This window comes from Tachypleus tridentatus, chromosome 6, assembly GCF_004210375.1.
Source record: "Tachypleus tridentatus isolate NWPU-2018 chromosome 6, ASM421037v1, whole genome shotgun sequence".
Lineage (NCBI taxonomy): Eukaryota > Metazoa > Arthropoda > Merostomata > Xiphosura > Limulidae > Tachypleus > Tachypleus tridentatus.
Window position 1 is genome coordinate 88395391 of NC_134830.1, and position 13630 is coordinate 88409020.

Genomic DNA, 13630 nt, shown 5'->3' on the forward strand with positions numbered 1-13630 from the left:
TTTATGGTTCTATGCACAGCTTTAGGTTTCAATGGTAATTTATCTATATTTTGTACATACCCTTTAATGTACATTCTGACAACATAAAAATACCATGTGGCAAGCTATCATATTTACACTCATAATAATGCAAGCTACTCCTTAAAATATTAATAAATGACACAGGTTGAAACAAGTAGTTACTCACTAGAAATACATGCATGTGTAATTCAACTTAGTTACTTAAGCTTTTGATAAAGAACTTATTATTGTTCCTCTTAAAATATTGTCATTGTAAGTTGCCAGTAGTCTATACTACATAAAAGACTATCTCTTATGAAATATCGTAACTCTAAAGATAGCATAGTAGATAACTTCAGTGAGTTATTCAGTTATACATATTATTTCATCCTGGGGTTGGAATTCTACATTATTGCAGTTTGATTAATTTTGAATTAATTACATGAAAACAGTAACTTTTCTTTGCCATCAGCTAAGATTGCACAGCTAAATGTGACAGTTCTAACTAGTAAATTTTACTTAAATATTTTCTGGCAGTTAACTACCTGAAACTATTACTTTAATGTGTAACTCATGAAATTAATTTCATGTATCTTTGTTGTTATGGTAATTTACAACAAAATTATACAGTCATGAGTATATTAAATCAAATCAATTTTGAATATATAAATAAGCAGGTTGGGACTCAGGTCACAAGGGTCAGTGGAAAAAACTATCCACATGACCAAGCAACAGTATGAGTTTATCAGGGTAAGGCTTCTATTCAACTATCACATGCTTCAATTAGCTGGACAATGAAACAGGTATTTGTGCTGTTCTATATATAAACATACCAGTCAATTCATGTGATACAGGACCTATAGATTTCTTTACAATCAAAACTATTAAAATGGGCTGGAAACTAGGAAACTCTTGAAAACTGTGCATGAAGTAATGAGATGATTTTAACATGAGAATCATAAGAAGATGTTTTTTTTAATTTAGACTATGCTGTAGGGCTGTATTCAAAATACACAGTTGCCAGATAGAGCATGAATGGACAAGGTAACATAGACTGTAACAAATCCTTGATGTTACAACATTAATATAACATACTCTGAATTTTATGTTTAGATGACTAGTCAGACATTCAAATGCTCACCTTATGTTATCATTTCATTTAATAACTTCAATAATTAACTTGGTAGTTTTGTAACATTTTTCTTTTTCTTCCTCCTTGTTTTTTGTTGTTTTTTTTTAAGGAGACTCTTGTTCAATGGAGCAAAGTCTTCTACCTTGCAGCAGGAATGTACATTCTTGGAGCCATGATTTTTCTCTTATTTGGCTCAGCTGAGGTCCAGCCTTGGGCTGTGATTCCTGAAGACAGCTGTACAGAACCTCTAAACCCACAGCAGGACAGTCATCAAGAGTAGTAAAAACTTTAGATACAAGTATAATGAAAACTAACTACTGCCCTTAAATGTTTTTATTGTATTTTAATGATTTTATATTTTAATTATTATTTCACAGTTTTGTCACAGTTGACCAGATGATTGATGCTTTTTTCTCAAGTAATAATGAGTTCAAAGCTTAAACTCTTTTGATTTCTTACTGTTAATGGGTTTTTCTCTCTCTGCATAAAGGTGCAATATGAGTCATGAAAATGAATTAGAACACTTTGATTGCCCTGAATATTTAAGCATTCTCAAGCAAAAAGTGTTTTTGTTAAACTGATTATTACTTTGATAATCCACTAAAGTATATAAAGTTGATATAGCCTTTTGTGTATGTATGAAGGGGGATAGTTCAGTGCTTAGACAAATTAGACAAGTAATTAAGACAAAAAGTTCCATTTTTACTGACTTATAGGAAGTGATATTTTCATAAAATTACTTTATTTTTCTTACTGGTGTACTTTGCTTACAATGTTGATAATTTTACAGCTTGTAAACTTTAGAAAATGTAACCAACATTGAATATACATATACATATCATTAGCTCCTGTTTATTGATTATAAAGTAGAAAATTTACACATAGTTTGTTTAATTTGAAGCAAATATTTGATTATAGGTAAAATATTCATAATTGTAGTAGTTGTTTTTTTAATACATTAAAGTTGAAAATGAGTTGTTGATAAAAGGAATGAGAAAAACCAAAGTTGTGAGATATGTGTATGCTATTTTTATGAACAAATGGTTTATTAATCAAAGAATATGTGGTTTATAGTATTACTTTCATCATCATTTTAGTTTTTTTTCAAAGCTGGTAAACTTCATCTATAGAAACATATTTAATATGTATTATATAATTTAACTGTTTATTGAATCTTCTTGATGCTATTTGAGATGGAAAAATTAAGTTTTTGGTATCTCAAGTGTGTGTGTATACACAGACAGACACAAATACCTTTTTTAGCATTACAACTAAAATGTAATATATATATATAACACTGCATACAGCTATTCATATGCCTGTTTTTCATAAAGAGTTGTAATGTTATATTTCAAAATAGCTATGTTGTGTATTGAGATACTTCAATGAATTGAGTTTAGTAATAGTGTATTCTGCTAAAATGCTGTTTCATATTCATTTGTTAATAAGATATATTCCAACCTAAAATAATGGATTAGAGTAGCTAAATCTAAAACAGAAACACATTATTTGTGTGATGTACATGTAATATGCTGATAAAGAAATTTTACCAATAATTTGACAATTTTGTCTGTTATTTGTTATCTATATATTATTGACATTGTTTTATTTAAGTTCTTCACACATTGCAGTTTTTTTCAAATTATCTTTGATTAACTACATGATAGCTTGGCAAGAGAAATGAAATTAAAAAAGTTAATATCTGTATATCTATTTTATTATTAATTTATTATGTTACTTTGCATGTAGCATTGTTGATAAAAGAAATTAAGACAACACGTAATACTCAATACTCATTTTTCATTATTGAATCATTATTTTTTAGGAAAAATACTGTATTAGAAATTCTGACTTTTTTTCTGTGTAAAAGACTTGTAATATTTACTGAAAGTCTGCCAAATTTCATGAAGAATATAAGTCATATGATGTTGTATCAAATGATGTATAATTACAATTGTATCATGATACCTTTAGCAAATATTGTGTATTTTCTCTCCTGTAGCATGTGTTATATATACAAACAAAAATTTTGTATTTTTAAACATTATGATTTAGGAAAGCTTACATCCTTTTCCATTCATGCACTAAATATGCTTTGAGGTGTTACTTTTTGTAGATTGATTGGTAGAGAAGCTTATCTACTGTTTTATTAAGTAGCAGCAACGTACTTGCACTTTACTTTCTACAGCAAGAACAAAGATAATTATTTACATATTTTAAGACTGATTTCAAACCATGTTTTATCTTTTGTCATTTTGTGAAGAGCAGGTAATTATGTGCAGGTATATCTATGAGTTATCATATGTGTAATATTTTATACTCTGTAGAAAAAAAACATATTGTTTATTCCATCCAACTTTACAAAGGTATAGAAATAAATCCTGAAAGAAATGAGTTCTTATCAATAATCTTACAATAAATTTCAAATACACTAAAAAGAGAATTCAGTGGAATTACAAAATTCCAGAGTACCTCATCATGCCAGTGTATGTATGTTATTTAAGAATAAATAACACTATCTGTTTGGAAGTTTTTCTCACAATGTCATAAATTGGAAATTTTCTGTCTACAGCAAATGCCCTGTACTGTCAAAAGGCTGTTAAAGGCTAAAGTTGAGACAATTTATTGCTTATATTAAGTTAGTTTTTACCTTGACAATGTAATAATGACTTTTTCTTGCTTGCATTTAAAAAAAAAAATTAAGGTTTATAGCAACTTTACCCATAATCTTACCATGAGCCTTAACACCTCATTGTAGATATTTGTAGGTTATTTTTTTATAATTCCATTGAAGTGTAACATATTTTATCAGGAACCACACTAACATTTAAAAGCACTTATAATGTATAAATAGGATCTTTCTAATCCTAGCAAGGATACACAACTTGAGTGTCCTATTCACTTTGCCTGCCCAACCACTTCTTAAAAAGAGTTTTGCAGTGGAACCATGAAACATTCGCTCTCGTATTAGAATGACGAGCATTTACAGAAAATACCCTACACTTGTATTGATTTTAAACACAATAAAATTGCTCAAAGTCATAACTAAGTTTTGCAACAAAAGCAAAACATGTTGATTTATAAGTTTACATAGAATCAACTTGTATAAAATTTGGATTCATCAAGTGCTAAGAAAATTGATAATAATCTGACAGATTGCAGTGATTACATCTGATTTATCAGTATTTCAAACTAAAACACATCTACAAAAATTTGTTAAATATACCAGAATACAAGTAGAATTTTCCATATCACTAAATCCACACATTTTAGTAAGTGGTCAGTGGTTGGCATTCTGTTGCTGCAAAAGTATGTTTTACATATTGGAATTATGAATGAAGTCCCAGTGTTCTGTTAAACAAGTGGACAATTTTAAAAGCTATAATGACCAGAACTAGTTATAGATGGCTCTATTATTATGTTCTGTATGTTGAATTTTAGTGAGTATATATAATTTTATTTTCAGAAGTCATAACTTCTAGACAGTATATTTTTAGTTTGTTTTAAGAAGAATCAAAATTTAGTCAGTGTACTTTTTGAGTAATTGCCTAAAATAGAAAAATACCTTATCAAATCAATATGGTGCTGTCTGATGTACTTTGATAAAATATTTTGTTAAAGATACACTAAGGATGAAAATAACTGATAGAATTTAAATCTCAGAAAATAGTGCCTTAGAAAATTCGCATTTTCCTGGTTTTTACTAGCAAATGGTTACTTGTGAGTTGACTGTTACTAGCATGAGGATATATCATGAACCACAATAGTTGTTCATAACAGAGAACACAAAGAATTGTACAAAACCCTAATAGAACACTGGGGCGAAAAGCACCTTAAACATTAAAAGTGCAGTTCAAACATTACTTTAAAACCATTACTAAGGTTTTATATATCTAATTGCATATAAAAACATGCACATCATACTTACAAGGTAAAAAAAATCTACTCAAAACGGACAGTTTGTACTTCTTCATATTCTTAATATTCTTTTGGCAACCTACAACACAAACAATAAACTTGGTGTATTGTGCCTAAACCATTCTTTACCTATGTCTTTATCAATTGTCTATAAATATAGTCGCAGGTTCGAATTCCTGTTATGGGGGTGTTATAAAGTGATGGTCAATCCCATTATTCGTTGGTGAAAGAGTAGCCCAAGAGTTGGAAGTGGGTAATAATGACTAGCTGCCTTCCCCTAGTCTTACATTGCTAAATTAGGAACGGCAAGCGCAGACAGCTGTCATGCAGCTTCGCGTGAAATTCAAAAGCATTATAAGTTGATTTGTTTCATTAATGTTTTAAAGATTTCTATAGATGTTTAAGATTATTGTTCTCACCTACTATTAGATATTTTCACAAGGCCCGGCATGGCCTAGCGCGTAAGGCGTGCGACTCGTAATCCGAGGGTCGCGGGTTCGCGCCCGCGTCGCGCTAAAACATGCTCGCCCTCCCAGCCGTGGGGGTGTATAATGTGACGGTCAATCCCACTATTCGTTGGTAAAGAGTAGCCCAAGAGTTGGCGGTGGGTGGTGATGACTAGCTGCCTTCCCTCTAGTCTTACATTGCTAAATTAGGAACGGCAAGCGCAGACAGCTGTCATGCAGCTTCGCGTGAAATTCAAAAGCATTATAAGTTGATTTGTTTCATTAATGTTTTAAAGATTTCTATAGATGTTTAAGATTATTGTTCTCACCTACTATTAGATATACAAGGCCCGGCATGGCCTAGCGCGTAAGGCGTGCGACTCGTAATCCGAGGGTCGCGGGTTCGCGCCCGCGTCGCGCTAAAACATGCTCGCCCTCCCAGCCGTGGGGGTGTATAATGTGACGGTCAATCCCACTATTCGTTGGTAAAGAGTAGCCCAAGAGTTGGCGGTGGGTGGTGATGACTAGCTGCCTTCCCTCTAGTCTTACACTGCTAAATTAGGGACGGCTAGCACAGATAGCCCTCGAGTAGCTTTGTGCGAAATTCAAAAACAAACAAACAAACAAACCAAGATATTTTCACAGTTTTTTTGTTGACTGAAACAATATACCTACAGATTTCGTAGGTAATATTCTTATAACTTTTTCTTCAATATGTTGAAAAATGAACGATTACTAGATACGTAATGACCAGTGTCATTAACACACATACAAACAGTGTGATTATTTCGACCTATTGCTGATGTATTCCAGCTGATGCCATGCTTAGAAAGTTTTGGCTTTTGTATTCGCCTAAAGCTAAAACAAGTAATGCCTTTACTTGTTATATATATATAAAAAGAAAAAATGACAGAGATATTCTATTTCCACATCTTTAAATAATTCACGTATGTACATTATAAAATTTAAATTGATTAGTTTACCAAAGAGCAAATATAAATTTCACAAGCGAATATAGTTTATAACTGAAAAATAGTTGACAATCATAACATTAAAAGGATCTTTAATTATAAGTCGAGAATATTCTTTCACATCTTATAGATGTAAAATCACTGAAAACAACGACGTTTTACACATATTGATTACATAATTGATATTGATTCAGGATATCAACCAACGACGTTTTACTCATATTGGTTACATTATCGATATTCATCCAAGATAACAATCAACGACGTTTCATTACTAAATCGATATTGATACAGAAGAACAACGAAAGACATTTTACACATAATGGTTGCATAACCGATATTGATCCAGGATAACGAAGAACGACGTTTTACACATATTTGTTGCACGGTCGATATTTTGGATAAGAGCCAACAACGTTTTACACATATTCGTTGCATAACCGATATTAATCCAGGATAACGAAGAACGACATTTTGCACATATTAATTGCATAATCAATATTGATCCAGAATGACAACTGACGACGTTTTACACATACTGGTTGCATTAATCGATATTGAAACAGTATTACAGCCATTGCCTTTTACACATCATGGTTGCATAATAGATATTGATCCACGACAACACCAATGATGTTCCACATATATTGGTTGCATAATCGATATTGATTCAGATTATCAATCAACGACTTTTACTCATATTGGTTACATTATCGATGTTAATACAGGATAAAATCAACGAAGTTTTACACTTTGGTTGAATAATCTATTTTGATCCAGGATAACAAACTACGACTTTTTACCCATATCGTTTCATAATCAATATTCATCCAGAATAACAATCAACGACGTTTCATTACTGAATCGATATTGATACAGGAGAACAACGAAAGACATTTTACACATATTCGTTGCACAATCCATCTTCTTCCACGATAACAACGACGACGTTTTACACATATTGGTTGCACAACAGATATTGATCCTGGATAAGAACCAACGATTTTTCACTCATATTATTTCCTAATCTATGTTGATCTAGGATAACAACGATTGACATTGACAGATATTGCTTGTATAATCGATATTGATCCTCGATAACCAAAAACGACGTTTTACACATATTCGTTGCACAATCGATATTTCGGATAACAACAGCGACGTTTTACAGATATTAAGTGCATAATGGATATTCATACTGGATAAGAGCCAACGACGTTTTACACATATTGGTTGCATAACCGATATTGATCCAGGATAACGAAGAATGACGTTTTACACATATTGATTGCATAATCGATATTGATCCAGAATGACAACTGACGACTTTTTACACATACTGGTTGCATTAATTGATATTGAAACAGTATTATAGCCATTGACTTTTTACACATATTGTTTGCATAATCGATATTAATCCATGATAACGACCAATGACATTTCCTACATATTCGTTGTATGATCGATATTAATCAATTTTAACAAACAACGACGTTTTACACATATTGGTTGCATATTTGTTATTGATCCAGGGTAACGACCAACCACATTTTAGACATGTAGGTTGAATAATCGATAATTTTATCCAGAATAACGAACAACCACCTTTTACAAATATTACTTGCATAATCGATATTGATCCAGGATAACAATCAACGACGTTTTACACATATTCTTTACATGATACTGATGCAGGAGAACCAACGACATGTTACACATATTTGTTCCACACCCGACATTTCCGATAACAACAACGTCGTTTTACACAAATTAGTTGTATAATCGTCATTGATCCAAGATAACAAACAATGACGTTTTGCACATATTGGTTGCATAATCGATATTGATCCTGAATGACAACCAACGATGTTTTACACATATTGGTTGCTTAATCAACATTGATCAAGAATAACAACTATCGTTGGTCACACATATTACTTGTATAATCGATATTAATCTTTGATAAGGACCAACAACGTTTTACACCTGTTATTGTGATAATCGATATTGATCCAGCATAGCAGTCTATGTTGTTTTACATATATTGGTTGCCTAATCAATAGTGATGAATGATAACAACCTTCGGCGTTGACACATATTGCTTGTATAATTGATATTGATCCTGGATGAAATCAAATATGTTTTACACATATTGATTGCATGATCGATATTCATCAATATAACTACTAACGACATTGTCCACATATTGGTTGCATCATCGATATTGATCAATTATAACAAGCATCGACGTTTTATACATATTGCTGCCATAATCGATATAGATCCAGGATAACAACCAAAGTTGTTTTGCACATATTGGTTACATAATCCACATTACTCCAGGATAACAACGGACGACGTTTTCCACATATTGGATCCATAATCGATATTGATCAGGGATATAACCAACAACGTTTTACACATTGGTTGCATAACCGATATTGATCCAGATAACAATCAACGACGTTTTACACATATTGGTTTCATTATTGATATTGATCCAAGATAACAGCCAACGACATTTTAGACATATTCGTTGCACAATCGACATTTCGGATAAAAACAACGACTTTTAACACAGATTGGATGGATAATAGATATTTACCCTGCATAACAGGCAGCGATGTTTTACATATATTTGTTGCATAATCGATATTGATTCAGGATAACAGACAACGACATTTGCCACATATTTGTTGTATAATCGATATTCATCCTGTATTACAACCTGTATGACGCTCTACTCATGTTTTGCATAATATATTTGTTACTGGATAATAACCAACGACGTTTTACAAAAATTGGTAGTATAATCGATATTGATTCCAGATAACATCCAACGACGTTATACACATATTGGTTGCATAAACGATATTGATGCAGGATAACAACAACTGTGTTTTACACATATTGGTTACATAATCGATACTGATCCTGAATAACAGACAACGATATATTGCACATATTGGTGGCATAATCGATATTGATCCAATATTACAACCAGCGATGTTTTACCTATATTCGTCACATAACCGATATTGATCAGCTATAACAACCAACGATATTTAATCACATTGGTTGCAAAATCGATATTGATCGAGGATAAAAGTCAAAGACATTTTGCACATACTGGTTCCATAATCGATATTGCTCCACGACAACAACGAACGACGTTTTACACATATTGGTTTCATTATCGATATTGATCCAGGATAACAGCCAACGACGTTTTACACCTATTGGTTGCGTAATTGGTATTTATCCATGATAATGACCATCTACGTTTTACACATTTGGTTGTGTAATTGATATTAATTGAGTATAACAGCCAATGACAATTTATACATATTGATCCAGAAAAACAACCAACGACGTTTTACTCAAAAGTATAACCATCGATGTTCTACATACACTCGCCACATAACCGATATTGATACGGTATAACAACCAACGATATTTTAACTATATTGGTTGCAAAATCGATATTGATCGACGATAAAAGGCAAGGACATTTTGCACATATTGGTTACATAATCGATATTGATCCAGGATATCAACAAACGACATTTTACACATATTGGTTGCATGATCGATATTGATTTACGATAACAGCCAAAGACGTTTCACACACATTGGTTGCATAAACGATATTGATCCAGGATAACAACCGACGATGTTTTACACATATGGTTGCATAATCGATATTGATCAAGGATAACAACCATCTACTTGTATAATCGATATTCATCTAGGATAATAACCAAAGACGTTTTAGACATACTGGTTGCTTGTTTCGGAATTTCGCACAAAGCTACTCGAGGGCTATCTGTGCTAGCCATCCCTAATTTAACAGTTTAAGACTAGAGGGAAGGCAGGTAGTCATCACCACCCACCGCCAACTCTTGGGCTACTCTTTTACCAACGAATAGTGGGATTGACCGTCACATTATAACGCCCTAACGGCTGGTAGGGCGAGCATATTTGGTGCGACGGGAAATGCAAACCCGCGACCCTCAGATTACGAGTCGCACGCCTTAACACGCTTGGCCATGCCGGGCACCATACTGTTTGTATAATCGATATTGATTCATGATAACCACCAAAGACGTTTTAATCACCTTCGTTGCATAACCAATATTGATCCAGGATAACAACCAAAGACGATTTACACATATTAGTGTCATAAATGATATTGATCTTGGTTGACAACTAACGACGTTTTACACATATTGGTTTCATTATCGATATTGATACAGGATGACAACCAACAATAGTTTACACATTATGATTGCATAATCGCTATTGATCCAGGATAACAAACTATGTTTTACACATATTGGTTCCATAATCAATATTGATCAAGGAGAACAACCATCAACGTTGACACATATTGCTTCTATAATCGGTATTGATGCTGGATGACAACAAACGATGTTTTACAAATACTGATTGCATGATCGATATTAATCCAGTATAACGACCAACGACATTGTCTACATATTGGTTGCATCATCGATATTGATCAATTATAACAAGCATCGACGTTTTATACATATTGCTGCCAAAATCGATATTGATCCAGGTTAACAGCCAACAACGTTTTACTTATAATGGTGGCATAATTGATACTGATCCTGTTATTACAATCAACGATCTTTCACATGTATTCGTCACATCACCGATATTGATCCTGTATAAGAACCATCGATATTTTAATCATATTGGTTGCCAATTTGATATTGAATAAGGACAAAAGGCAAAGACATTTTACACATATTGGTTGTATAATCTATATTGATCCAGGATAACAATCAACGACGTTTTACATATATTCGTTACATAATCGATATTGGTGCAGTAGAAAAATCAACGACATTTTACACATATTCGTTGGACATTCGACATTTCGGATAACAACAACGACGTTTTACACAGATTGGTTTGATAATAGATTTTCATCCAGAATAACAGCAAGCGACGTTTTTCTCATCATGTTTGCATAATCGACTGGTCAAGAATAACAGACAACGACATTTTACACATATTGATTGCATCATCGATATTGATCCTGTTTAACAACCAATGACGCTCCACTCATGTTTTGCATAATAGAGTTGATCTTTGATAATAACCAACGTTTTACAAAAATTGGCAGCTTAATCGATATTGATCTGGGATAACAACCAACGACATTATACAAATATTGGTTAAATAATCGATATTGATACAGGATTACAGCCAACGATGTTTTACACATATTAGTCGAATAAACAATATTTATCCAAGAAATACCATCAACGACGTTTTAGACATATTGGTTGCATAATAGATATTGATCAAGGATAACAACCAACGACGTTTTACAGATATTGGTTACATATTCGATATTCATCCAGGATAAAAGTCAATGACGTTTTAGATATATTGGTTCCATAATCGATATTGATCCTGTATAACAACATAACGACGCTTTACACATATTGTTTGCATAATCGATATTAATCCAGGATAGCAGCTGAAGACGTTTAAATGATCTTCGTTGCATAATCGATATTGATCCATCGTAATAACCAACGATGTTTTACAGATATTGGTTGCATAATCGTTATTTATCCCAGATAACAATCAACGACGCTTTACACATATTGTTGTAAAATAGATACTGATCTCGAATGAAATCAAAATTTTTTACACATACTGGTTACGTTATCGATATCGATCCAGGATAATAAACTTTGACGTTTCAGACATATTGGTTGCATGATCGATAATGACCAAGGATAATGACCATCGACGTCGACACATATTGCTTGCATAGTCGATACTGATCCTGAATAAAGACCGACAAAGTATTACACATATTAGTGTCATAATCGATATTGATCCAGGATAGCAACCAAAGGTGTTTTACCCATAATCGATATTTATCGAGTATAACGACCAACAAAGTTTTACACATATTTGTTACATAATCAATATTCATCCAGGATTACAACCACCAATTTTACATATTGGCATTACAATAGATACTTTTAAAGGCTAACGACCAACAACATTTTACACAAATTAACTGCATGATCGATATTCATCCAGGCTGTCAACCAACGACGTTTTACACATACTGGTTGCAGTAATCAATATTGAAACAGTATTACGGTCGTTGACTTTTTACACATATTTATTGCATAATCGATATTAATCCAGGATAATGACCAATGACATTTTCTACATATTGGTTGCATGATCGTCATTGATCATTTATAACAAACATCGTCGTTTTACACATAATGGTTGCATAATTGATATTGATCCAGAATAACTACTAACGACGTTTTACACATAATGGTTGCATAACACGATATTGATCAAGAATTAGATCCAACAATGTTTTTCAGGTATTCGTTACATAATCGATATTGATCTATTATAACAACAAATGACATTTTACATATCATGGTTGCATTATCAATGTTGATTAATTATAACAACCATCGACGTTTTACACTTATTGGTTGCATAATCGATATTCATCTAGTATCACAGCTAACAATGTTTCACAGATATTGGCTGCATAACTGATATTTACCAAGGATAACGACCAACAACGGTTTACACATTTTGTTTGCCTAATTGATATTGATCCAGGATAACAGCCAAAGACGTTTTACACACATTCATCACATAATCGATATTGATACAGGATAAAACCAACGACAATTTTTATATATTGGTGTCAGAATCGATATTTCTCCAGGATAAGAACAACGACGTTTTACACAAATTGGTTCCATAATCGATATTGGTCTAGGATAAAGACCAACGACGTTTTACACATATTAATTGCATGATCGATATTGATCCAGGATGTCAACCAACAACGTTTTACACATACTGGTAGCAGTAATTGATATTGAAACAGTATTACAGCCATTGACTTTTTACAAAAATTTGTTGCATAATCGATATTAATCCAGGATAACGACTAACGACATTTTCTACAGATTGGTTGCATGATGGACATTGATCTTTTATAACAAACATCGACGTTTTACACTTAATGGTTGCATAATTGATATTGATCCAGTATAACTACCAACGACAATTTACACATATTGGTTGCACAATCGATAATGTTTGAGGGTAACAACCAATGACGTTTTACA

The 13630-nt window shown here is 32.5% G+C and overlaps 1 protein-coding gene across 8 annotated transcripts in view; it reads left to right on the forward strand.

Moving 5' to 3' along the window:
• The window catches only part of LOC143252981 (sialin-like), a 72776-nt gene extending 69093 nt beyond the window's left edge, over positions 1-3683 (forward strand). For all 8 annotated transcript variants that reach the window (XM_076505973.1, XM_076505967.1, XM_076505969.1 and 5 more), the window contains one exon: positions 1242-3683. In XM_076505973.1, coding sequence (XP_076362088.1) covers positions 1242-1412 — 171 coding nt within the window. In that variant the 3' untranslated portion in view covers positions 1413-3683. The remainder of the gene's footprint in view (positions 1-1241) is intronic.
• The last annotated feature ends 9947 nt before the right edge of the window (positions 3684-13630 follow it).